This window comes from Geotrypetes seraphini, chromosome 18 (assembly GCF_902459505.1).
Source record: "Geotrypetes seraphini chromosome 18, aGeoSer1.1, whole genome shotgun sequence".
Lineage (NCBI taxonomy): Eukaryota > Metazoa > Chordata > Amphibia > Gymnophiona > Dermophiidae > Geotrypetes > Geotrypetes seraphini.
Genome location: NC_047101.1, coordinates 4,897,989 through 4,925,556, shown reverse-complemented (window position 1 = coordinate 4,925,556; position 27,568 = coordinate 4,897,989). Strand labels below are relative to the sequence as shown.

Genomic DNA, 27,568 nt, shown 5'->3' with positions numbered 1-27,568 from the left:
GATTTTTTTGGCCAAAAAATACAGTCTCTGTTTATATTTGAGCCACCACCCAACCGATGGTGCAGCCCCCCCCATCCCGTGATGAATCTTGAAGCCGCCCTCTTCCATGCACACCCCACTCCCTGACATCACGCTTACCATTAGCACTGGAAACCTGCTGCCGCCATCAATGTTGTATTTTGATCCGATGCTGCTTAAAGCCTGCACGCTCCCACCCCCCTCTGAGATTTTCAGAGAAGGCGGGAGCATGTGCAGATGCTCAAGACCCCGCACCGGATCAGAATACAGGATTGACGGCGGCAGCATGTTTCTAGTGCTAATGGTAAGCATGATGTCAGGGAGTGGGGTGTGTATGGAGGAGAGCGTTGGGAGTTTACATGCACAGAGGATAGCGGCTTTGAGGTTCATCACAGGGGGCATCATGTCAGAGAAGAAGCATCGGGGTAGCTATGTCTGGTGCCCTCAAGGCAAAAACTTTGGTTTTTAAAAGCGCTGTGAAGATGAAGGGAGGGAGATGGCCCGACAAGGGGAAAAGGTTGAGTTGAGCTTCAGGCTTATTGTGTAGAGAAAATGGGGATGACAACAGATGCTGGATGAAAGACAGGGGGAGGGAATGAGAGAACAGATGCTGAATGGAAGTGGAGAGAGGGGGAGCAGTCGCTGGAAGGGCATGGAGAGGAGAGGGGAGAGCAGACACTAGAAGGAAGTGGAGAGGAGAGAGCACATACTGGAAGGAGAACATAAAAGGGCACATGCTGGAATGGGGGAAGAGAATAGAGTTAGGTATTGGAAGGGGTGAGGGAAAGAGGTGACAAGCTTATAGGTAGACAAAATGAAAAGAGGGAAATTGAGGACTGGATAGTAAGAAATAATTTAGACAGAGGCAGAAAATAAATTGAGAAGGAAGACCAGGGAAGAGAGAGGGAGATGCTAGACCATGGGAGGAGACTGATATCAGATCTGAGGGGAGGAGAGAGATGTTAAAACCCACCTGGGGAGGGAGGGAGAGATGGAAGGGAAAAAGACAGATGCCAGACCATGGGGGGAGCAGAGAGAAGAAGATGGATGCCAGGCCAATGTTGGGGGGGGGAGAGGAGATGGGAGGGAGAGGCAGACAGTTTCTGAAAGAGGCATAGAAATAGAGCAGATGCCATAAGGAAGATGCATAGAGAGGGCAGACAGTGGATGGAAGGAAGAGAATGATGAAAAGATGAAGAAAGCAGAAACCAAGCAAAGGTAAAAAAATAATTTATATTTATTTTGCTTTAGAATAAAGTAGTACTGTAGCTGTGTTAATAAACGTTAATAAATAGAAAATTTAAATAAGGTGATCCTTTTTATTGGACTAATTTTAATACATAGAAAGAGACATCAGATCTTGTTGCCTATTCTCTTAATTAAGAACATAAGAGTTGCCATACTGGGACAGACTGAAGGTCTCTCAAGCCCAATATCCTGTTTCCAGCAGTGGCCAATCCAGGTCACAATTATCTGGGAAGATCCCCAAAAAATAAAACAGATTTTATGCTGCTTAGCCTAGAACAAAGAAGTGGATATTCTCAATTTTTTGTACACTGGCTCACCAGGATCACCCTAATTTCTAATCTCTGTTTATACTCGCGTCACTTTTTTTTTTTTTTTTTTTGAGGGGGGAGGAAAAAGTTTACCTCGTTTTATATTTGAGTATACATGGTATGGGCCTTACTCTTAAGTAGATAAAGTAGATGTTAAGACTAGAGAATTAAGCTGTTATTGTTCTTAAATATTCCATTAGATGGCAGTCTTACTTGCTTTAAAAACAAAACAGAAAAAATAGATGTTGCTACAGAACTAGAGGAATACATTAGAAAGACAGAAAATGTCACGTCATTGCATAACTTTACCCTCTATCTTTCACTTCTGTGTCCAAAATAAAGCTTGATTTACTAAGGTCTTTTTCCCATTCTCTGTCTATAGAAAGGGGGGGGGGGACATAGTAAATCAAGATACTATGAGCATAATTTATGAACAATTTAATTTGCAGGCCATTGGTTGGACAATATTATTACATTACTGATTTCTATTCCGCCATTACCTTGCGGTTCAAGGCAGATTACATAAGAATTGTCGCAAAATTAGGTCATACATAATGGGTAATTTGAACATTTTAGATTTGATAAGGAGTAGATAGTATAGTAGGTGAAGTTTGGGATGGATCTGGTCGTGTTAAATAGGTTTTATGTATTTTTTGAAGAGTAGGGTTTTTGTTTCTTTTTTGAAGGTTTTCTAATCTGTGGTGGAAGACAGCAGATTGGTGAGTTGTCTATCTAGTTTTGCTGCTCTGGTGGCCATTAGGTTGTCATATAGTTTTCTTCATTTGACATTTTTGGTTGGCGGGTGTGTGAATAGTGAGTGGGTTCTGTGTCTGGTTGAGGTGGATTGAGTTTAGTCGGTTGTTCCAGTAGGTTGGGCTGTCTCCGTTTAAAGCTTTGAATAGTAGGCAATAGAATTTGAAGTGGACTCTTGCTTGTATTGGGAGCCAGTAAAAACGGATCGCTCACCAGCTTTCATAGATAAGACTGCTAATTCTGTACACAACTTCTAGGGTTCTTTGATCATCACAACAAAATCTCCTTGCTATTCCTTCCATCCGCCAGATAGTCTACAGTACGACACGCAAAACCATTTTCTCGGTAATGGCACCCACATTATGGAACTCCCTCCCTTAAAATATCAGACAAGAATCTAATGCTGCCAAATTAAAGTAAGCCTCAAAACCTCTCTTTATGGGACCTAAATATGGATACTGATTTCAGTTTACTTGACTCCCTTTTGGTTTTTATGAAATGATGTAATCCTTGCTGTTTTCCTTTCATATCCTATGTTGACCCCTCGTTTTCTTAATTCATCCATGTTAGTTCCCCATGTTTTAGATTATTTTTTTAGACTACGAGTATGTTTTTTCTGTACATCGCTTAGGATTGTTTTACTTAAGCAGTATATCAAACCAAAATAAACTTGAAACATGCTTAAGCTTTTGAGACCACACAGTTCCAGTTTTTTTCTCCAGGACCAATAGGGTTGCTAGAACTGCATCATTCAGTGTGTTTGTCCTGCCTACGTTACATAAAAACAAAACATTTTTCACATTGGAAACTGTGGAAGTCGCTTGTGGGGCAATTACGGAAATGTGAAAAAGGCACATTTAGGAAATTGCTTAAAACACAATTATTTGTAAATGCCTTTTTCTAGACTTTGATTCTTCTTGACTTCAGACATTTTGAAATTCTGTATGTAATTGTTTGCATAGGCCTTTTCGGAATTAATTTTCCTGTTGCTGATATTTTGAGAACCTGTTCATTCATTTATGTTTCTGTTTTTTTTATTTTGTTTTATAAATTTATGTATGTGATATTATGTAAACTGTTTAGGCTTTAACGGTATAGAAAATTTTAAAATAAATAAATAAATTGTACTAAAGTAGTATCTTGGTTCCAAGAGTGACCAATCTAGATAACAGATATGTGGAAGGATCCCCCAAAGATAGATTCCACGCAGCTTACCCCAAGGGATAATCACTGGATTTCCTCAAGTTGTACCTTAATGGTTTATCTTTTTCTGCTCTTAAGAATTTTAAAAAATATGCAGCTTCGAGACCAGAAACTAAGAACAATTTTCTGCATTTGTAAAATGAACTAATTCTTCATAGAATCAGTGGAACATAGTATGCAAAGAATTAAATTTCAGGTTAAATAAAAAATCAGCAAAATCCCACTTATCTTTCAGCAGTAGATACAACCATGCCATCACTGGGATTTTTTTTATATACTCTCTCTGCCACCAGTCATTCTGTCAAGTTGTGCTTGGGAGGGGATGGGAGAGTTAAGGGTTTTTAGAGAATCAGGTTGTAAAGCAGTCTGGATCTTTTCATGCTGTCAATAAGGAGACTCATTCTTTGGGCATCTTTTGCCAGGCAGCCCCATTGGCACATATGTAGTTAAATCTAGTTCAGCTAAGCATGATCAGAGCTTTCCCAGTATTGTTTTCTATGGGCACAATTTTTCCAACAACTGGAAACAGATGCCAAGGTCACATATACGCTGTCCATTGTATTTCTTGAGGTTTGTTTGCTGTTGAAATATAATGAGTACATTGACACAATGAAAATCCCTACTTGAGCCCTATTTTCATTAAATGAAATAATTCTGACCTGATTAAGCCTGTCTTATACATCATCAAACTCAAAAATGTGCATTTTGCAAGGAGGCATGATCTGGGCAGGACTAAAGTAAATTTGAATTTCTAATTTCAAAATGCCAATATAGATCAGAGTCAGGATTTACACCTGCTACACAGGACATATAGGTTCCAGAAAAATTCTCATATTGAGCAGTACTTCACTGGAAGGTTAGGGGAGGTCACATCCTTAATCCCCCTGTGGTTTGTTTCCCCTCAAAGGAAAACTAGCAAGAGCAGGCTCTTTGATAGCATAAGGAAAAATACATTTGTTTCTAAATTGGTTGGCAAATGTGTATGTGCAGGATTGCGAGATAGTGTGGTTTATAAATTCTTAATATATATCTGTGTATGTTGCTATTTCAGAACATACACGTGTTATCTGCCTGTTTTGCTCCTGTTGATATTTTGGACTTTTATGGTTCAGAAATAGACACTGCCATCACAAACTTTTATTTCTGCAAATATTTTGGAACAGGCTCTGTGTTGGCAGATCCTGTTCTAAAAATACTAGCGTAACTTGAGGCCTCCTGACCCTTGCCATCTCTTTCAATTTGCATGTCCTTTTTAAAAGGCTACGCTGCATCTACAGTTTCAGCCCACTTTTGCATTAATGTTTTTCAAACTATTCTGGCATACTCAAGGAATAAGTGGATCCAGGTGACTGAATGGAACTTAAGTCATTTCTTCCGAATGTAGAAAGAAAACCAGAGAGAGTCTGGGAGGATCAGAATACTGGTAGATTTAGAATTATGCCAAATGAGAACGGTGTTGTAGAGCCCATACCAAGAAAGAAAATGTATGATGACTAGAAGAAAAAATTGTGGAAGGAACCCCCTCCATGCAATATCTTCTGTACTGAGCAATTAACAGAAGAAGAGCACTGGTTATACCGAGGAAATTGCACAGAATTCAGAGACTAGAATGCTGAATAGGCTGAAAGTTGGCTGTGTGCATCAGGAGGAAATTGTTCTCAAAGCTCAGCACATTCCATATTTATCTATCATCTGCAGGGATGAGGACCCTGGCTACTGGCACAAGCCTCAGTGCTGATTCTGTGATATCTAGTCCACATTGCTGAGGCCCAGTCTAAAAATATGAAGATCAAAGAAAGCGTTTCTGGCCTAGGAACCTTCAAGGATCTCAGCATCTTACTGGACTTCTCACATACACATCTTTTTATAAAATCAGCCCATTATGTTTGCATGTATCTCTTGGAGCATAATGCTGGCAAACCTCTGAATGTATTGCCTCTGTTTTCAAAGCACACTGCCAATGAAGAATATGGTAATGAAATACACAAGGGATAAGGGTCATAGTATCTAGTATTTAAAATACATACCCCCTGTTTTACCAAGGTGTGTTATGTGTTTTAGTGTTTGCTAAATCTACGCACATGCTAACGTGTCCATAGACTAACATGCAGGCCTTAGCGTTTAGCGCTAAAAGGCTTAGTAAAAGGAGCCCATAGTAGGCCTGATTCACTAAGCTCATATCCGATTGACACAGAATGGAAGCAGTGCTTCAGTGAATAAGGCCCAAAATGAAATGAAAGCATATTAGGGATATCAGTGCTTTCACAATAAAAAAAACATTTAAAAGAATCCTGCGTTAAAAGTTTTATTCATTCAACATCTCACATTACAAATATTTAAAAATTATATGCATACTGGTATAAATAGTCATTTGCAAACTATTTAATAACATTAATTTTCCACTAGCACTTCAACAAATTAACTCTTTAAAAAATGAACTTTTGTGTTACATAACTTAATTAGAGTAGAACATACAAAAATATGAACTTAAAACGTGAAAATGACTTTAATAAAAAAATGAATTATCTTTATTTAAAATGCTATAATAAATACTATAACCTCCCCATACACAGTAAAAACTAAATGGAAATTCAGCCACATAGTACAATTAATAAATGACATAAATAACTTTTCCTTCTGATAATATAAGCAATACATTGGAAAAAAATTAGGGATTAGTAAAAACCAGACACCCACTTGTTAAAAGTTTCACTTCCAAAAAAATATAACAAAAATCTGATGAAAATTATAAAAACTAATTTTAAATTTAAATTTTAAAATATAAAAAATAAAACAGCTGAATACAATATTGTCCCAATTCTTACAATGCTATCAATCACAGTAGCTTTAAAATAAGGTAATAAAATAAAGCAAATGACCAAAACCTCTTTTATTCCATTTTTTAAAAATAATCTCAGTTTTATATTAGTAGAAAGTTTGATTTCTGATTCTTTTCTTTAGAAACACCAGCAAGAAAGAGGAGTACTAGAACAGTAGAAAACCGACATTTTTAAATGTCTGTAATTAAAAATGATAAAGAATTACACTGCAAAGATCTTCCAAAAGTCAAAAATAAGTATTGCACATAAGAACTTGAAGTTAAACTTGCCACAATTTATCACATTCAAGTTTTAAATCACCTTTTAACAGAAGGCTTAACTCTTCAAAACAAAAACTAAAATAAAAATGGTGAATTATCAAGTCTTTCCAACAGCATCCTTATAAAATGCTAAATTCAATCACTGCAAGTTTTAATTTGTGTTCTGCAGAGGTCTGTGTATGGAGAAGAGTATACTACACCAAAGCATGAGGCAGTGGGGTTCCATTACATATAAAATAATCAGTAACACTACTTTACAGTGCAAAACTAACCCTGTATTTACTCTGTAACTATATGCCAAATACACATCCAAAAATGAGATATTTGAAGTTCATTTCCACCTTATAAGCACTGCCATCATGAAATCTGAAAGTCACAGACTACATGTGAAATACACCACATCAGAACCCTCTTACAATGAGCTCAGTCTCAAGAAAGCTTGGTCTACAATAGGGGAGATTCATGTCATGGTAACACAGCAGTTGTTTGAAGATAGAGCTTTTTGCTCACCAAGTCTGTTCTGTTTTCCCTTTGTACTGTGTCATCACAGACCCTCCAATTATTTCCCTCCTGTGTCCTTATCACCCTTCACCTAAGCTGTATCAAGTGAAATACATACTCAACACATCTAGTCACATCATTTCTATATCACTTGAAGAGTGCAATTTTTAACTATTGTTTAGAGCCTGGCATTTGGTGGATAGTGGTGCATTTGTATAATGAAATGACATCTACAAGAGGCCACAATCACACAAACGGAGTGGTGCATACTTCCCCAGGAAAGGGAGACTGAAGGGGAAAATTCCCAGTTAGGAGCAACACCATCCAATGCAGAGTCTTAATTATACTCTTAGGCATAATATTTACAAATGAAGGGCAGAATGTGAAATGGAATTGTAAGCTGAGGAGCGAAGACAAATCACCCGTTCTGCCTGCTACGTGCCCAACATAAAGGCAGCTCTTCATTAAAACAGAAAGAATCAAGACTCACTCTTAAGAGTGAAATGATCACAGCAGTGTGCACTACTAGAGGGATTCACTTTGAGTTACAGGACAGCGTCAATGTCATCAAAGAGTCATGTTAAGTTCAGAGTAATGCATGTCTGTTTCTGCCCAGTAAATATCAGTGTTACCAGTTTGTAAAAACGCTTGTTACACAACCACAAGTGAATATTAGCAGAATAACAATTTTCTTACATTAGTCATGCATACTAACATTACACATCAGGCACTTGGCCATTCTCTTTACTTTGTTATTAATAATTTAATTCTTAAAAGAGTAGACATTTTCTCCAAACACCTAACATCAATTTAGTTAATATTTAAAAATGGCTAAACACTTACCAAAAACATCTGTAACTGTGTATGTATGTTTTTGTTGTTTAAAAATGTAATAAGAAGCAGTCAACATTTTCTTCGTTATTCTACATTTATGTACTGTAATTAAGGGGCTAATGAAACTGTAATTTGTTGCTTTCATGCTTTTTTTTTTTTAACTGTACATTAGCAGTACTACTTCTTAAAATTAAACACCCACCAAATAGCCAGTGCTGGATGAAGATGTTTAAGTAACATGCTTCCTTTTCTCTGCAGATTCTAAAAGAGCATCACCAGTGCCCAACATCCATAATTCAAAATGTATGCAGAGCACTGAAATGTATAAAAGCAGAATATAAGAAAATAAAATTTATTAAAATTATTTATATTAAAAAATGAACTATATGAAGATCTCTTAGTAATAAAAGTACAAAAAGCTACTCTCTGCAATATGAAAAATTGAGGTATTGCATAAAGAGATATCCGTCAGTGAAAAGTGTGCCTAAAAATGCTCACTGTTGGAAAAACAAGATATACAAAAGTAGTGCATAACAAATATACATTATGTGCATGACAAAATAAGTTAGCTACAAAAACACTGTACCGAAATTCAGCAGGTCATGTACAAAGGAAAAATTCTTCTTCCAATGCTAGTTCTTAAACAGTGTTATTTTCTTGTAATGTTATCATACCTGTTTACCGCTAGAAATGGCAAATGTAGCACATTCCAAGCCACCTACAAGCATTTTGAAAACAAAATAGTTTAAAATAAATTCTTTGAATTAACATATCAGCTAGAACAGTGATTCACAACCCTGTCCTGTTGGAACACCAGGCCAATCGGGTTTTCAGGCTAGCCCTAATGAATATGCATGAGAGAGATTTGCATATGATGGAAGTGATAGGCATGCAAATTTGCTTCATGCATATTCATTAGGGCTAGCCTGAAAACCCAATTGGCCTGGTGTTCCTCCAGGACAGGGTTGGGAACCACTGAGCTAGAATTATGTACTTCAGAAAATAAATCCCTGACAAGCTACGGAAGAGCATCCTCCACTTGCTTCAGTGCCCTCAGGAATTTCAGTTAAGAGCAGGTCCCTTTCTCTACTGGACTATTTGACAGCAAATGTCTCCATTTTGACCTTTGGAACTTACAAAGCATAGTTCATTAAAGCCTGTATTGAAAGGAGAAAAATAAACTGTAGTGGGCCACAAAAGAGATATCACCATCAACACTGCTGAGGCAAGTCTTTGGTTTCCCACAGCCTGAGATGGTAGTGGTATGGTAGTTTAGAAGACTGACCCATCAAATGGATTTAATTTGGGACACTGCTACACAATTGCTTTAAAATGGAAGGGACATTATTAAGAAAATGCACATCAGAATATCCAAAATATATGAGCAAAGTGGGGAATTTGGATAATGTGAATATTATCCAGAAACTGGTAACTCTTCACTAGTCTTCAGTTACTGTTCACATTTGCTAACTTTTCACTTTACTCATAACATATATGCAGATCTGTACAGATGCATCCATAAAGGTTATTATTTTGCATGGAGGAAGAAAGCAAGCAAGTGTACTTTAACAAGGGCTTCCATTGATCATTCTGAATAGTGTTCTCATGAAGCAGTTGAATGGACTGTGCTATGGTCGTCGAGCTACAGTTTATTTTTGCATTTGCTTAGCCCATCTGACACTTGCTGTTCACTGTCCCATGCTAAGTTTTCAAAACAAGGTTTCTTGTTTTCTATAGGAAGAGTAAACTATACATATGCAGATTTGCAAATATTTTGAGCTCCAAGAGATGGTGCAAAAAAAATGCCTTCAGACTACTTAACTTTTTTTTCTATTGAGTTGTCTACTGGACAAGATGATGAGAGATTACAAAGCTGACATAACACTAAGTAGTAAATAAATTAGCAGCCAATTTTTATGTCCATTGTTATTGTTACAGTGGATTACTGGACTTTAATAAAATCAAGATATTATCCTTGAGGTATCTATAGGTTTTAGATGTCAAAATGGAGAGCAAAGGCTGACACCTGATGGAGGTTAGTAAATTAGGATATATACACACACATATTTTATATATATATATATATATATATATAAAATATATGATAGATATAGATATATTGATATATAAACATCAAAAATAAAATTTATACATCTGTTCCTTAGGAGAGAAAATCGCCAGTCTTCTACTAGTCAATCTAATTATTCTAACTTTGGTAGGATCTCAGGGATTATAACTGCGTAACTTAGTTCTTTTTACCTTTTTAAAAAATAAACAAGTGCTCTCCTTTCAGTAGTATCTTTACACAATGCTTACATTCTTCAAAGGACTTTTATAATGTAATTATTTTCATTAAAATATTTTAAGCTCTAACTAGATTAGTAATTGTTTGATTCTCTTATATTGAGGGTTATATTTTGGAGGCATGCTGAAACTACTTTTCTCAGAATCCATTGAAAATGAAAGCAAACTAAACCCCAAGTAGTAGCTCATTTACAATGCTCCCTTAACCATGCTCATCTGCTCACTGTCACTCTAACAGGAAATTCTCACTAATTTCATTTTTGAGTAAACAGAAAAAAAGAAAAGAATAGTAAATGAAATCTTCCCAGGGCAAAACTGTATCACATTAGACAGATTTGGGGGGGGGGGGGGGGCTGTAGTTCTATTAACAGGGCGCTGATTATGGTGTTTATTTTAAGCCTATTCTATAAAGAAAAGCAAGCGCCTACTTTCCTTTAGAGAAGCAGCAGAGAACATGCATATATATCTAGGTGTGATCACTTAAACCAGGCCTATAGCTGGTATATGTGCACATATTCAGTTGCAGGCATTTATTTACATGTGTTCTCCACCCAAATTCCACCCACTGGCAAAGTGCATAATAGAAAAGCATGATACATTCCTTTCTGCAAGTTGGTATTCTATAAGAGTTCATTTCCATGTGCAAGTACCCATCTGTGTAAATCACTAGAATACTGCGATTTATGCACTTTCCTGCTGCCTGAAACTACCCCATAGTGTTATTCTGGTGGTGCTGTGTATGGTTATTTTAATATACACTTTCTTGTGTACTTTTCTTTGTTAATAATTTTTAACTAAATCACAAACAAAATACTTTGTTTCATTTCTCTTCCTCTGTTTTTATACTTGTTTTTGCTCTCCTCTTTTAGAAGAAAGTATTGCAAGAAGTCTCTCTGCTCTCTTGGTTTAAATAAAGTCAGAGTGAAACTCACATGCAACAGAATGATATCAATATGAAAAGGAGTTCCAATGACACCAGAATCTACAAAATACCTGTTATAGGTCATTCTTCCATTATACTATTATTAAAATACAGACTACTACAAAAGGACATGCTATGTCAGAGATGTTGGGGGAGGCAAGCTTGAGAATACCAGAAGAGTGCACTTATTTTGGGGATGCCTGCATATGAGCCTTGCAGCAGTCGTTAGTTCCAGCGGAATGAGATATGTCTTGGGCGATCACCTCCTTCCTTTACCAGGGGCTTGTGGAACTCCCTGCCAGCACGAGAATGGATAGCAGCCCAGCAATATTCACAGTAATACTGCAGACAGGTAACATTAGCACAGAAAAATGGAGCGAACTTTCCACCACAACGGGCCCCCTGACATTCATCACATAACTGATCATCCAAAACATATGGCTTAACTTCCACCTAAAACCAAAAAGAGACAAACAAAGGTAATATTCTCCTGTAATTTATGAAGCATTTAAAGATGAAGGAGAAATTAGGTTCTTACCTGCTAATTTTCTTTCTGTTAGCCTGTAGACTGGTATAGTCCTTATGAATGGGTTATATACCTCACTGCTACCAGCAGGTGGAGACTGAGAACAAACTTGTATATCAGGATAGCTTCCCCTCTTGCAATCCAGTCTGCTGAATAGCCAAGCAGAACCTAGGAAAGGCTTCAACTGAAAACAGTAAAACACGAGTGTAAAAACAATAAACACTGGTAAACAACTGTTGGAACATGTGTAGAACTAAACCCTGGTATAGAAAATATCCCCACAGCTAAGCCAGCTGAGCCATAGCCGCTGTTCTTAATTCTCCCCAGCCCTAGAAAAATTCTAGAACCTGCAGAAAAAACAAAATCTGCACGAAAGCAAAACAAAAACCCGCAATCACTGCACAAAGACAGACTAAACCAGTCTACAGGCTAACAGAAAGAAAATTGGCAGGTAAGAACCTAATTTCTCCTTCTGTAGCGCCTGGCAGACTGATATAATCCTTACGAATGGGACGTACCAAAGCAGTACTCATTAAGGGTGGGACCCCCGAAGGGCCGACGCCAGAACACGTTTACCGAATACCATGTCCCAACGCGCTTTAACATCCACATGATAGTGTCTGACAAAGGAATGCAGAGAAAACTAAACTGCAGTCCTCCAAATATCCACCGAAGGCACAAGAGAAGACTCAGCTCAAGAAGCAGAAGCAATAGTCTCCATGATCCAGTGCGCAATGGTAGCCTTGGAAGCACCATCCCCCTGTCGAAGACCTGCCAGAAGGACAAAGATGATCTGACTTCTTGATCTCCTTTGAACATAAGCGTGAAGGACCCGACTGACATCCAACTTGAGCAACTGTTTCTGCTCAGAAAATTCCTCCCAACTACCCAACACCAGGAAGACCACTGCTCCTCCCATGCTGCCTGATAGGGAGAAGCGAAAAATGATCTGGCACTGAATGGGCGAACTCCAGAGCGTAACCGTCCCGAATCACCTCCAGTACTCACTGATCGGCCATGAGCTCTACCCACTGTAGATTAAAATCACGCAGCCGGACGTCTACCGGAATTAGAGCAAGCACCAGGAAGGAGTCATTGGGCAGGACAGGCTGCAGGGGAACTGGTGGGGGCACAACAGCACCCCGGCGGGCCCATCGAAAGGACTGCATGTGTTGGAAAGCCCAGGGGTCTGAAAAGAAGAGTCCCCTCACCCAGGGCAGAGACCGCAGAAATCACGCCCAAGAGCAGTACCACCCTGTGCCAGTGGCATAGCTCTATCTTCAGGCAAACGAGGCACTTTAGAATCTGTTAAGGTCTGAACCAACTTGTCCAGATCCTCACCAAACAAGAAAGACCCCCTAAAGGGGAATTTCATCAGCTTAGCTTTGGACACTGCATCCACAGACCATGCTTAAAGCCACAAGGTACGGCATGCTGCCACTCCAAAAGCCATAGGCTTAGTAGAAGCACGCAAGAGATCATACAAGGTATCTGAGAGATAATAAGCACCCATTTCAATTCTGGCTACTTCTTGCTCTACTATGTCCCAATTATCAGACTCACTGTCAAGGACACGCACAGCCCAACAAAAAACATGCCAGAGCTGTCACATCAAAATTCTGTTTGAGGAGAGACTCTAACTTACGTTCTTCGGGTCCCTCAAGGCAAAACCGCCCTCCACAGGCACGGTAAACCATTTCAAGATGGCCGAGACCATCGCGTCCACCACCGGCACTTGCCACTATGCGAGCATAATATCCCGAATATCCTGATGCTTAGGGAAAGAGTGGGAAACAGGGCGGAGCCCCTAAAGCAAGGGGTCCATCACATGCGTGAGCTCCAACAGTCTCCTCGGACCTGAACAGAAGAGGAGGCCGAAAAACGCGCCTCCATCGCCGGCCGAGAGGTACTTGAAAAGGGGATCCCTGGCTGCTGGAACCCGATGCCGACATGGATTCCCCTTTGCAGCAGCCTGCCTCGCAGCTGGATTACAATGAGCACTTTACCCCTTGCAAAAGTGCTCATTGCTCCAGACGCAACCTAACCAGAATTAAAGTGCCGGTTAACAGAAAAAAAAACAGTAAAATACAGTACTTTTAATGGGAAAGAACCCTTTAGACCGGCACAGCCTCAGAATTTTTTATTTTTTCAGAACAGACTCCACGGTTCTCAAAGCTGGAAGCCCGAACAACCAGGGGGGCCAGGCTGCCGGCTGAGGCACCTCTACAAAAATGTGGGGAGGTGGAAGAAGGGGGAGGAGGGTCCCAGCACGAGACCCGTCGGGTTTGACACCCCCGAGGTCAGATAGATCCCCAAACAAGACCTGTCCAAGCTCCATCCGGCACTGAAAGGGGAACCAGGAGTCCTAAAACAAATTCCAACAGCCTAACAGAGGGAGCCAGATTTTTCCTACCTCTACTTGTTGGAGACCGAGATAGACTGGATTGCTACAGAGAGCCTCAGCTAATATACTACAAGTTTTTGTCTCAGTCTCCACCTGCTGGTCATAGTGAGATATATACAGAATAACTAAACTGGTCTAGCAGGTGACACAGAAAATAATAATTTTCTAGATAAAAATGTAAACCAAAATTAAGAGATGGGCAGAATTAGTCAAAGAAAGGGTAAGATATGTATAGAATGTGAAAAAGAGAATACTTGTTCCTTAACAGAAGCATGAAAGCCCTGAGGAGTTAGTGAAGAGACACTACTGGCCTCTTGGGTTGAGTTGGTAGAGTAAAGGGATGTCGTCAATGTATGGGAAGAATTGTATAAAAAAGGGAGAATTAATAGTATGGGGTTACACTTGTTGGATGGCGACAATGGACAGAAATTTTTCAACCTTTTAGCGTGCTGTGCTAGAGGATTTTAGCGCGGGCTGGTGAGTTAAGTGCTCCAACGCTCATGCATTTACACCGGCTTGCGCTACAAACTTCTAGCACAGCTTGATTAAAGGGGTCCTTTTGTTAGTTACATGGAGGGCTGAATTGGTTTGTTTCCATGGTCTATGACGTTATTTGGTATTTTATGACAAACAATTAAAAAAAAAAAATGTAAACAGAATATCTTCTCTTACCCGTTTATCTATCTCTCCATGCTGCAGCTGAACAAAGCGGGCACTGATAGCAGCTATGTAACTCTGTTGATTAGAAAATGCAACTCTCCCAGCTCCTTTTGGGTACTTCAGCTCAGGATCTGTGTCAATACCGGCATAGCACACTCCTCCATACAAACGGTCCATTATCATTGCAAGCTCCACTAAAGCAAGAAAGAGCACAGGCACACTTATAATTAGCCAAATTTATATTTCAGGAGAGACACCTTCGCTTGTATCAAATGACTTGCCCATGAATGCCCTTCCCAATATTTTCAGTTTTCAATATACACAACTATATTTAAAAAAAAAAAAAAAATGTGTTCACAAATTCAGTTTTAGCTATTCTTGAAATTTATTGGCAGCTAAAATATTTTCATCTCTCTCTGTGAAGATTCAGTGCAACAGTTATTTTTTTTTACACCTTGCTGTAACTTAAGGCATGTTACACAGGTTTTCCTTTAAAAATCCACCCTTAAAATCACACCTTTTAGTCAAATTATTTTATTTTCAAATAACCTTATTAAAATAATTGCTGAAATATACAATAGCAGACTTCTGTTAAGCAAGCCAATATACTGTGTCAGACTTTACAAACCTGCTCGCAGTGGTCGAGGAACACCACCAACAAAAATGGTTTTTCTTGGATCCAGAGGCTGTGAGCCATCCATCACAAAATCACTGTCACTGAGGTTCCATGGTCGAATCTGAACCTGGGAAGTGAAAAAGTGATATTGTAAAACAGTTTAACAGATCAATATACAAAAGCACTTGTCTGAACAGCAACATCAGAAAGCAACATTTTCATGTTAAATTCACATTAGAAGCTGTGTGCTTACAACACACTAAAATGTGCCTATTTTTCTCAGTGTAGTAAGGTAAACAGTGGAGTGCCACAGGGACTAGTGATATTTAATATATTTATAAACGATCTGGAAATTGGGATAAGTGAGGTGATTAAACTTGTAGACGACATTAAGGATATTCTGGCAGCTAACAGTTCTGTAGCAGTTTTGTAATGTTTGTGATGTATTGATGTTTTATTGATGTGATAAGATATATGTTTTTTTGCAATCCACTTAAACACTAAGCAGAATAGAAATTTTAAAATAAACTGCTCAAAGTTGTTAAAACGCATGCGGACTGTGAAAAATTGCAGGAAGACCTTAGGAAATTAGAAGATTGGGCATCTAAATGGCAGATTAAATTTATTATAGACAAACGCAAAGTTTTGCACATTGGAAAGAATAATCCAAATCATAGTTGCCTGATACTAGGATCCACCTTAGGGGTGAGCATCCAAGAAAAAGATCTAGGTGTCATTATAGATAATACACTGATGCCTTCCACCCAATGTGTAGTGACAGCCAAAAAAAGCAAACAAGATGTTTGGCATTATTAGAAAAGGAATGATAAATAAGACTAAGATTATTATAAAACCTCTATCGCTCTACGGTGTGAGTATTACATTCAATTCTGGTCACCATTATCTCAATAAAGATATAGCGAAATTAGAAAAGGCTCAAAGAAGAGTGGCCAAGATGATAAAGGGGATTGAACGCCCCTCGTACAAAGAGAGACTAAAGAGGTTAGGGCTCTACAGCTTGGAAAAGAGATGGCTGAGGGGAGGTATTAATAAGTCTACAAAATCCTGAGTGGTGTAGAATAGGTAGAAGTGAATCGATTTTTTACTTTATCAAAAATTACAAAGACTAAGAAATAATAATGAAGTTACAGGGGAATACTTTCGGTAGCATGGAATGTTGCTGCTATTTGGGTTTCTGCCAGGTACTTGTGACCTGGTTTGGCCACTATTGGAAACAGAATATTGGTCTGACTCAGTATGGCTAGTCTTATGTTTCTGCATTGGCCCCCAATTTGGTGGTGCCCAAGGGTGGGGGCAATGCCCTACTCCCTCCTTCTCCCCCTCCCCATGCACCAAAACATACCTTTGTTGCCAGGGATGCCAAGACCCCACCAGCCAAATAAATACAGTATCTCTACCCCCCTCCTCCTTGAGCTGCTTCCTTAAGATAGAAGTCAGTAGCAGCACTGTATTTATTTAGCCGACAGGCTTTGGCATTCTTGCCAACAAAGGTAAAGGGGTATTGAAGTTTTGGAGGGAGTCTCTCTGCATGCTAGCCTGCCTTGTCGCTGAGCCTACAGGATGACCCAATGGGCTGCTTGAATTTTGCAAAGTGATTATGTTAATAACAATTTCAAGTTTAAACAGCAAAACTCTCTTGCAATTGATCTGTACTGTAGAAATATATTCACTGGTTTATCTTTAATAGTGGGGCTTGACACACAAAGGTAGAGCTTCCCATCCTCTTCAATGCAAGCGTCGATGAGAGCCTGCACAGAGCTTTCGTCCTGGAAAAGCAGAAATGCATATCCTAAATAAAGCAAAAGAACAAATATCAGATTTACAGGATTTTCTCAATTTTCTTAGTCTCTTAATAGTTCTAATTTCAACAATACATGATTGTGATAACTTTATTAGTCTACTTTTAAACGGTAATAAATTGAAATAAAACTAATTGGGCTAATTTAGCACATTTTTTGTTTAGCTTTGGAAGGCAAAACACTTTTCTTCAGATGAAGGTATTGCCTTCCAAAGCTAATCAAAATAATGTGTTAAGTTTAGTCAAATAGAGAAGATATCTTATTTTCTTATTTTTGTTTTATTTCTATTTCTAACAACAAATAAAGATGCTTCTGAAATAGTAAAAGGAACGAACAGTTCAAAAGTTTTATTCTTAGGGGATATTATTCTGAAAATGTTGATTATTTTTGCAGAACTGTGGTCATTCACAAAAGATAAAAAACCCTGTTCAAATTATACAATATAATGTACATATTAGAGCATTACCTTTAGGAGGAAAATAGGATTTGCTTTCTGCTTTATGTGGCCAATCTACAATCAAAGGACCAAAACGACGAAAACTAGCTGTGATCTCATCTGCAGAACATAAAAAGACAAAAAAAAAATTATAGCAGTGGAGGACTAGCCTAATGGTTGGTGCACAACACTTAGATCCTGGAGAACTAGGTTCAATCTGTGCAGCAACTCTATGTGACGCAAGACAAAAATGTCTTGAAAAAAGTTGCCCAATGGCTTTTATTAAATCAATTAGTGTTAAATTGAGATAAAACCACAGCCTGTTGGCTTATAGGTCATCGCCCATCTTCCATTGAGCTACTTAACCTATTAAGAACGTTATACCTGTATAATAATTTTGTTATTTAGGAGTCATATTAGATTCAAAATTGATATTCAATGAGCTTGTGTCAAGTCTTTGTAAAACAGGATATTTTATTTTAAAAAAGCTTTGTATGGTTTGTTCATTTTTTGATAAAATCTCTTTTCATACATTACTTCTATCGTTACTGATTACTTGCATTGATTACACCAAGTAATACGATATTACAATAAACAACTATTATCAAAAGGTTACAAACATTACAGGATACAGTTATTCATTTACTCATTCACATCATGTAACACCATAAGTTTTTAATATTTTAAACTGCATAGTTCTGCAAGTCAGTGTGTAGCGGTATAGTAAGTAAATAAATTCAATTAATCCTCCATTGCCGCAGGCATAAAACTTATATTGTGAACACACTAGGGACAGAGAAAGTATGTCTAGCTGCGCTATAGAAATGAGTAGTAATAACTGGTCATATAAAAATGTGGACAGCATATTAGTTCACAGTCAGGTCAGAACAGGTTCTGGCACAAATTGGTGGAGAAAACACCCAAGTAAAAATGGCAGGTCTTTTTTTTTTTTTTTTAGGTCTAAACATTATAAACAGGGTTTATAATATTGACATTGCATTAGGCACTAACTAAAGCTTTTCAATTCTAGCTGGAGGTGTTCTCCCATGAAAACTGAATCTGGATTGTTAAACTATCATCAGCTCTCTCTCAACTTTGCTCTGTGGTCAAAAATTAAGCATCAGAGGGGAAAAAAAACCTAAAATAAATCTATTTGCTCGCATCACATATGATGGTCTTTTTGATTGAACCATCATGACTAAACCCAGACCAGCTTTTACAGGATGTGATTATGAAATAGCTGAAACAAACACAGAGAATAAGAAGCTGTATGAAATTCTTGCACAATATATCACTCTACTCATAGTTTCTCTCTTTCCAATTCAAAATTCAAACTAGCTTTTTAAGTAATTTAAGTATATGAATTTTGTATTACATTAGAAATGAAAATAAATCACTTTCAGGAAGCTTGGTTGGAAGGCCAACTTTGGGCCAACATGTTCACTTATAACAAAAGTAGTTTACAATTAAATACACTAATTACAACACTTGCTTATATATGTTCTTCATTGCATGTATGCATATTTCAAAAGGAGATTTAAATCTACACTTCTTACTAAGGTATAGCCTACCAATTTAGGCTCTGGTAACCATCATAAACACAGCTATTTATAGCTATGTTTGATATTAAAAGAATCTATACTGATATATGTCTGTACTGCTACCATGTAAAACAAGTGAGGAAATTCCCTGGGAGCAATGCTTAGGCCAGATTCAACCTCAAGGGTTACAGGTCAGAGAGAAAGGCCTGTTCAGAAGTCCTGCTGTACTAATCCATCTGGAGACAGAGAAGTTCTGAGAGGTCCCAGGCTGCACCACTTCATTTACTGGTGATGCCAGTGGAATAGTTCAGATTATCTGCCTCCTATCAGCTAGTAAAGCAACATAGCCCATCAATCTAAACTGGCCTAGCAGAATGGTAAGGAAAAAAAGATTTTCTTAAACAGGAAAATTCCTGAGATTTACCGCCCTTATTATTCCATACTCATCTATATCTATCCAACAAAGCTCGCTCGCATACACCCCATCAGGATGCATCTACTAAGATTAATTGTTTTGCAAGCTACCTTCATCAATATCTGGAGGCAATCCACCAACAAAAACCTTGCGCGAATACCGCTCCACTCTTTCTCCATTTTGGTGAGGAAAACAGTGAGGTGAACTTAAGCCACTATGGAGAGCTTGGTCCCCACGTCCATCATCCAAAAATCCATCTTCCATTGGGAAGAGTGAAGACTGACCTAGAAGAAAATAACCACAAGTAGAAGAATTAATATTTATTTATTTAAAAAAATGTCTATTCCGCCTATCAACTAGGCAGAATACAAATAGCTATACATAAATTGAATAAAGAAAATATCATCTTATGTATGTAATACTAGCATTTGCACACATAAGACCTGTTTCGTGTTCTATGTTGTGTTCCTAATGGGGACTTGCCAGCTATCGCCTCTATGTTGCCCTTTCCTTGTTGGTCATTTCAAAGTAATCTCCATCCTTTTAAAGTAGTGTATACAGAAACATTTGAGCTGAATGCCTTCAACTAAGGATTACCATCATCATAAATGACTGCTTTTATTACCTAATCTGCCAATTCTATATTGTACTGGTGAATATTGAAGATACAAAATCTACAATCCAGCATGCAACTGTCCACCAAAATGAATACACTCTAAAACTTGAATAACTGGTTAACAAGGAGGGCCCTCAGATAGTTTGTATTGCTCCCTAAGTATTTATGCAATTCCCACATGCTGCCTGCCACTGATCCAGAAGCCTCTCCGCGGCAGAGGAAAGACTTCCAGGTTAGCGGCAGGTAGAATGTGAGAGTCACTGCCAATACTGCAACCTGAAGAAGCAAACCTTGGCGTACAGGGGAGGAGAGGAAGAAAAGTTGGTGGCGAAGGGGGAAGATGCATGTTGAGGAGAGAGGATACAATTGCAAATTATTTATTTATTTAATTTTCTATACCGTTCTCCCAGGGGAGCTCAGAACAGTAGGCTCACAATCTATCTAATGTACCTGGGGCAATGGGGGGGATTAAGTGACATGCCCAGGGTCACAAGGAGCAGTGTGGGTTTGAACCCACAACCTCGGAGTGCTGATGCTGTAGCTTTAATCATGGAAGAAGAGGGAGATGGTGCATGGAGGGGGAGAGAGAGATCTGACATAGAAGGAGAGAGAGAAAGAGATATAGTAGACAGTAGGAAAGAAAAAGAAATGTTGGATATGGCAGCGGAAGGGAAGACCAGAGATGAAAGATGAATGGTGAGCACAGAGAAAGAAGAAAATGTAAAATCAGCAGGAGAGCCCCGCTCTGTTGAGGCTTGCCTCTGAAGAGGCTCACCATAGCTTTAATAGAAGTGAATGGGAGAACCAGGCTTCCGCTGTCAGCTGCGCACGTGGAGTATCAGTCAGTCATGGTAAGTATTACTGCATTTTTGGGTTCCTCTCCACAGTGTCCCTTTAATAAAGGTTTATTATTAGATACATACATCTTCTATATTAGTGATTGCAAAATTGAGACCTGTTTAACTTTTTTTTGCTCATCAGCTAGTGTTAGTGCTTGTGCGGCCCCAGACAAATTTTTTTTCTTCCAATGTGGCCCAGGGAGCCAAAAGTTTGGACACCCCTGATTTAAATATTATTACATTTATGAAATCCTTTAATTGAAGAGGGTAGTTGGTTTTTATTTATTTTTCATTTATTCTTTATAATAATTTTTCCATTGAACATTTGGTCATGATTTTGAGAAGCAATAAAGTTTTTTCTTCTGATGTCACTTCCAGGGGTTAAAAGGAGCCAGTTTGAAGTAAATGCCATCATGCTGTTTTTGTGAGCAGGAGTTTAACAAGAGAAGCTCTGTGTAACCTAGCAGGATTTTTTGCACCCCTGAGGCAGTCAGTCCGGACGAAATCTGTTGAGTCAGGCTTACTAGGAGGATTGCAAGTGGATTCTTCATTATAAGTGACTACGCACTTTTCAGCATATTGAATTTATGACATTATTTTGATCCTGCATTTTTAAGTAGCACGGTTATTTATTTTTCACTTTGGTGCTCACCAAGGGGTCCGATGAAAAATAAAAAGGTCTCCTAAGGATATGCTTTAATGCTGACATTTGGTCTTTGTTGCATAAATACTTAAAGGTGTAATACAAGTTGAGTGCCTTCCTTGTACAATTAATTAACCAATTATTCAAGTTTTGGAGTGTGCTCATTTTGGTGAATAATAGTGTGCTGGATTGTAGACTTTGTTGCTTTTATTACCTACCATATGGAAGCTGTGCTTTTGGAAACATCTTTTAAAAAATTTGGCCTTAGTTTTAATACATTTTCATATGGATGAACTTGAAAACCAGGTTCCCACTACCATAATAAAAATATTAATAATAATAACAAACATCATTTTTATATACCACCCCTACCGCAAAGTTCTAGGCGGTCCACAACAAAGAGAACTGGACAATCAGTGAGAAAACAAATCTTAGGAAAATACAAAAAGATCAGATTACTATCGGTTAATAAATTTTTCAAATAAATATGTTTTCAATAATTTCCTAAACAGATGTTAAGACTCAATCAGCGGTACAATCTTACTCAGCCAGTCATTCGCTTTTCCTCCCTGAAATGTAAGTATCTTATCCAAACATAACATAAAATTTCTATACAGCAATACCATTAAGTTCTAGGTGGTTTACAAAACAGAATTTAAAAACTGCACATATACAGTTGAACATAATACATTAATTTCTTAAAAATCTTGTAAACAAATACGTTTTTAGTTGACTCCTAAAAATGCTGATATGAGCAAGAGGTTGCTATTAGAAAATTCAAATCTTTAACCCATATTGCAGCTTGAAACAATAGAAGACGATGATATTTTTTATATTGACAACCTTTGACTAAAGGAAAGAACGCAGCATGCATGTGTTGAGAGTGCTTTGAGTTTACAAATATGAATGAATTCACAAGACAATTAGGTACAAGGCCGAACAATACCTTATAACAAATGCAACCAAATTTAAATTTCACACAAACCTTGATTGGCAACCAATGCAATTTAAACTCTCCATTGCTGGTCTTCCCTGTGAGGCTGGTTCTCTAGTATTGCATGTTGTTTTTGATAAGATATATATTTAGAGATGCTTTTCATTTTTGAAAAATATTTCAAAAGAATTTAACCCATACTGTTTTCAAAATTACACACTCCCACAGCAGATAAAGTGTTTACTTAAAGTCTTGAATATGCAGTAGTGGCCTTTCAAATTATGGCATAATTTGGAAGAATGTCAGAATATAAAATTAGAAAAATGTTTCCTTTTGGTTCTACATAAAGCATTTTTGACCAATGCAAATATTTCAGAGAAGAAACTAAAAATCAGAGCTGTAAAAAAATTGCAGAAATACTAATATTTTGGGTCAAGAAGGTCAGTGAAGCACAAGACCAGTGACTTACAGTATTAAATTAACCAGCTCAAGAGGGCCTGGTGACACTGACTGGGCTCGGTCAGCTGGGGAAGCCTTGACCATTTTGCTAAGGCAAGCCAGCCAGTAGTATGCTATTTGATATCAGTGTTACTTTTCCTGTGAGCTCATTTGCTAAATTGATGAATCTCAAATTGTGGCAGGTCAACTTTGATTTACCCTAGATAATGTGAAGTATGGAGGGTGCTTTCACAACTACCACAAGTAGAATGTGCTTCTCTTTGAAAGGGCTACCAACCCCACCTGCAGTGCAGTAAATCAAAAGGCTGAATTCATAACTGCCCACCAAGGGCCCGATGAACAATGCTGAGACGCCATGGTAAAAAGTTACTGTGGCAGGAACGATTTTTCCCCAACAGATGATGCTCAGCACAAATAGCATGCAAATTATGTACATACTATTTGTGTGGAACAGCACTGGTGAAAGGGAGAGGAACAGTGCCTGGTGCTTGCTCAGAAAAGTAATCACTAGCACAGCTCCTCCCCTCCTGCATGCCCAAACTGTCAAAAAAAGCAGCCTCTGCTCTCCCTGCCTGCTGAATCAGCAGAGCACAACAGCTGTGCTCATTAAAAAAAGGTCAACTGAGCCCCTCCAAAGTCCCCCCTCCCGCCAAGCTCCCCTCTACCTCAAAAATACCAGACTGGCCCCAAGAACCCCCACCCAATGATCTGCAGGAGGGATGCCGACTCCCCCCCCCTGCCAGAGGACAACCCCCCTGTACCTTTCAGATGAAAATCAGCAGGAGGGATACCCATTCCCTCTTGCCAGCAGGTCCGCCTCTTCAAAATGACGGGCCTTCTCCTTTCCAGTGCATCCTATGATGAGCCTAAGACCCTCATTATACACACGTTCTCACAAAAGAAAAGAAAAACAAAACTATCCTACCATGGATAGTTAAAGATGTCAATAAGTTCCTGGTAAGGAACTTATTGACATCTGTGTCAAAACATTTGCAGGACCAAAGCTGCCAACCCTTGCAGGAAAGAAAGCCTGTGAGTTAATAGATCAGTCCCATAGATTGTTAACTCTCTGAATCCAAAATATATGCTGTGCAAACAATGTGGTTTATTATGTGGAGGCTCATCAACTACTTGATTTCAAAATACAAAACATATCCAGAAAAAGCGAAAAACTAATTCAGATCATTACATTATGCAATGCAATACTGGGAAGAAACATTTTTTGCAGGCTGTGACATCTTTTACATAATGCAAGCAGTATCCAAATATGATATATGCAAGGAATGCTCACCATACACACATCCCTTCTAAGTCATGACAAAAGGGATGACTATGTGATCTGAGCCATTCAAGTGGTCCAAAGCAGGTCTCTCAATTCTCAATAAAACTCACTATGTCAAACAAAAGCTTCACCAAGTTTTCCTCATAATCTATAAAGCATGTCAACTATCCAACATCAAAACAAACTTGGACTCAGATTTCTCCAATATACAGCATTTTCACAAGACAACTTCTCAATCATGTTTTTAAGATGTCTCCAGCACAATGTTAACTATGCATATCAAAGTCCAACTGCCAGTTCCACATGCATCATCAGCAAATTCTCACACAATAAGCTATTGACCAGCGGTCTCAAACTCGCAGCCCCCCCAGGTGCTATTTTGCGGTCCGTGGTCTTGTACCTGATCTCATACTCTAGGCAGGAAGGCGCCGGCATCAGCTGACTTGCAACTTCCTGCAGCCGTCGCATATGCCAGGACTCCTGCCTTTGCCTATTCAGCAGATATGTGAATGCAGGCGTCCCGGCATACAGTTAAAGGAAAGATTTAGAAATTATAAAGAGTTTTACCTCATGCAAAATTGTCATTTCTTTAATAAGACATTAACTTTTTCTGCGGCCCTTCAAGTACCTACAAATCCAAAATGTGGCCCTGCAAAGGGTTTGAGTTTGAGACAACTGCTATAAACAATCTGTTTAACTTCACAAAGTTGTACCCAAATTATCTCCACAAAATTAGAGAAAGAGAGAAAAAAACACAGCAATTATATCAACTAATACGTATAAAAGCAAAATCTCCTCAAGAATAAACTTCTGAGTAACGAGATACTAAATCTTTGTTTAGAATTAAAATGGAAATTAATGTCCTCCTACACAACAAGCAAACGTGCTTTTCTCAAAGGAACGTAATGAAATTAGAGGATCAAGATGCTATTTTATTTTCTCTAAATAAGTTTTTAAAGACATATAACCCACTTGTTCTTTCTTTTGAACTCCCACTGGCTCAGGCAGCTTCCCAAGAAAGAATTTTGGTTTTCAGCATTGTGGGAACTTTACAAACACAGCTCAATATGCTCTGTTTACTTATTTGTTTCTCAAAGTTTGTATAGGATATTATATTTATATACCAATTATTACTATAAATACATTTTTTAGTTTATTAAAACTTGATATACCATATATACTCGAATATAAGTTGAGACCCCCATTTTTCACCCCAAAAAGAAGAAAAAATGGTTGACTCAAATACAAAACGGGGGCTTAATATTCAAGTGCCATGCCCTGCTAGGATCTGAACCCAGTGTCCCCTCCCAATAAAATGGCCCAAAAATGGGGGTCTCATTCTATATTCGGATCATCACTCAGTGATCACCCGACACCAACCAGGACGGGAGGGCTCAGCGCGGGCAGGAGGGATGCGAAGAAAGGTACATTGGGGGAAGTGGTGGTAAAAATTGTTAGTATTGGCTGGGATGGGAGACGGGAGAGTGTTGGGTGGTCACTGGGTGATGACCCGAATATAGGACAAGATTCCCATTTTTGGGCCACTTTTTTAGACCCAAAATCTCACCCTATATTTGAGTATATACGGTACTACCTACATTTTAGGTAGAAAATTTTTATATGAAAATAATTACAGCTTGCTATGTCAAATACTGAGAACTCGTCTCAGATTCAAATTGTGTTTATGAAACATTGCAGCTAGTGAAAACTAAGAATGGCTACACTACACAGTTGAAATAATCAGAATCATCAAAAACAGTGAATTTTGTTACCTCGCCTTCGCCCATATGTCCTCGCTGCATGTCAACAGAGAAAGAAAAGAACCTTTCAAACATTGTTATAATGATTATAAAATCTAACATCTTCTTCTGGACTGCTCCATTATCTCTGAACTTAAACCAATGAACGTAGGCCTGTTTTCTGTTCCTATCTTGCCTCCATGCATCTTTCATGTGTGTGCTCTCTCTCCAGTGCTGCTTTCAGCAGATAATGAAATATTTCACCAAAATCAAGCAGGATTTGAAAAGCAATAGAATCCCTAAATTATTTGTGTGTGTACTCAGAGCAAAAACGATAATAGGGGAGGACCAGACCAAATTCAACTCAAGGTAAAAACCACTTGTCTGACAAGATGTAGATCTGCGTTTCTGTGTGGAGACCAGGGCTGTGGAGTCAGTACACAAAACCTTTCAACTCAGACTCTTATTTATGGTATCTCCACCTACAATACAATACCAGCATACAATATTTTACTAGGTTGACATTTGGTATTACCAAGAAAACTGTTATTCAGACATCTTGTAAAGTGTCTGCGTGAACTTTTGCACACTGCTATCTATTCCCACCTGGTTTGATTTGAAGCCTCTGTGTCAAAACACAAATCTGCATTGAATCCAACTAATAAAAGTGTTTTTAACCTTGAATTGAAATTGGTCTGGTCCTCCCCTACTTTTTTTTCTTACCGAGTATTGCTTTATAAGGGTTTCATCATCATCTTTGTTTGTTTGTTTCTTTCTTTGGGTGTATATACTCACCATATCTTACATATTTTTAATAGCAGTGACTTGAGTTTGATTTAATGCATAGTTAATACATATGCAATACAAAATTTTAATACCAGTGGGCAGTCTTCAGGTAGCTCCATATAAAACATTGAATTTGACAATGGTTTATGAAATATTGAAAGTTCTAAAACTAAGAATAGCTATATCAAACGCATTTTAAAATAGAACCAGAATATTCAAACAGCAATAATGTTGCTGCCTTACTTTTGTCATGAGAATTTGTCTAGCCAATCGTACTATATATGCATTAGAACTATAATACAGTGTACTATAGTCATTTGTGCAAGTAGCATGAGTGGAAGTGCCTCTGCATTAACTGCAAAAAGTCAATGTGTAGAAAAAGCAATTGTCAGGGTGTTAACTGCAAAGGCCATGTTGTATATGCTCCCAACAGTTACTGCATGCTAATATTTGCAGTTAAAAACATGGTAATTGGTAAACACAGTGTCTACATTATGTCACCTATCCATCCTCCTAAGCAGGTTTAAAATATATTATATATTTTTAGAGTGTATCCTGATTATTTGATGTGGAATCTATGGGGTCCTCTTACTAAGATGTGGTAAGCACTAATATGTGTCCTGCAGTAATGTCTAAATCTGCATGCACTAAAAATATTTTT

At 38.2% G+C, this 27,568-nt stretch overlaps 1 protein-coding gene across 2 annotated transcripts in view; it reads right to left on the bottom strand.

Annotated features, from left to right (window-relative positions):
• Positions 1 to 5,821: 5,821 nt before the first annotated feature.
• Positions 5,822 to 27,568, bottom strand: part of CPEB4 (cytoplasmic polyadenylation element binding protein 4) — a 50,124-nt gene continuing 28,377 nt past the window's right edge. Inside the window, exons 4-10 of one of the 2 annotated variants that reach the window (XM_033927107.1) lie at positions 26,155 to 26,178; positions 19,720 to 19,893; positions 17,684 to 17,773; positions 17,089 to 17,207; positions 15,410 to 15,524; positions 14,794 to 14,975; positions 5,822 to 11,644 (exon numbers count right to left, since the gene is read on the bottom strand). In XM_033927107.1, coding sequence (XP_033782998.1) covers positions 11,417 to 11,644; positions 14,794 to 14,975; positions 15,410 to 15,524; positions 17,089 to 17,207; positions 17,684 to 17,773; positions 19,720 to 19,893; positions 26,155 to 26,178 — 932 coding nt within the window. In that variant the 3' untranslated portion in view covers positions 5,822 to 11,416. The remainder of the gene's footprint in view (positions 11,645 to 14,793; positions 14,976 to 15,409; positions 15,525 to 17,088; positions 17,208 to 17,683; positions 17,774 to 19,719; positions 19,894 to 26,154; positions 26,179 to 27,568) is intronic. The other variant, XM_033927108.1, reaches the window with a different exon arrangement.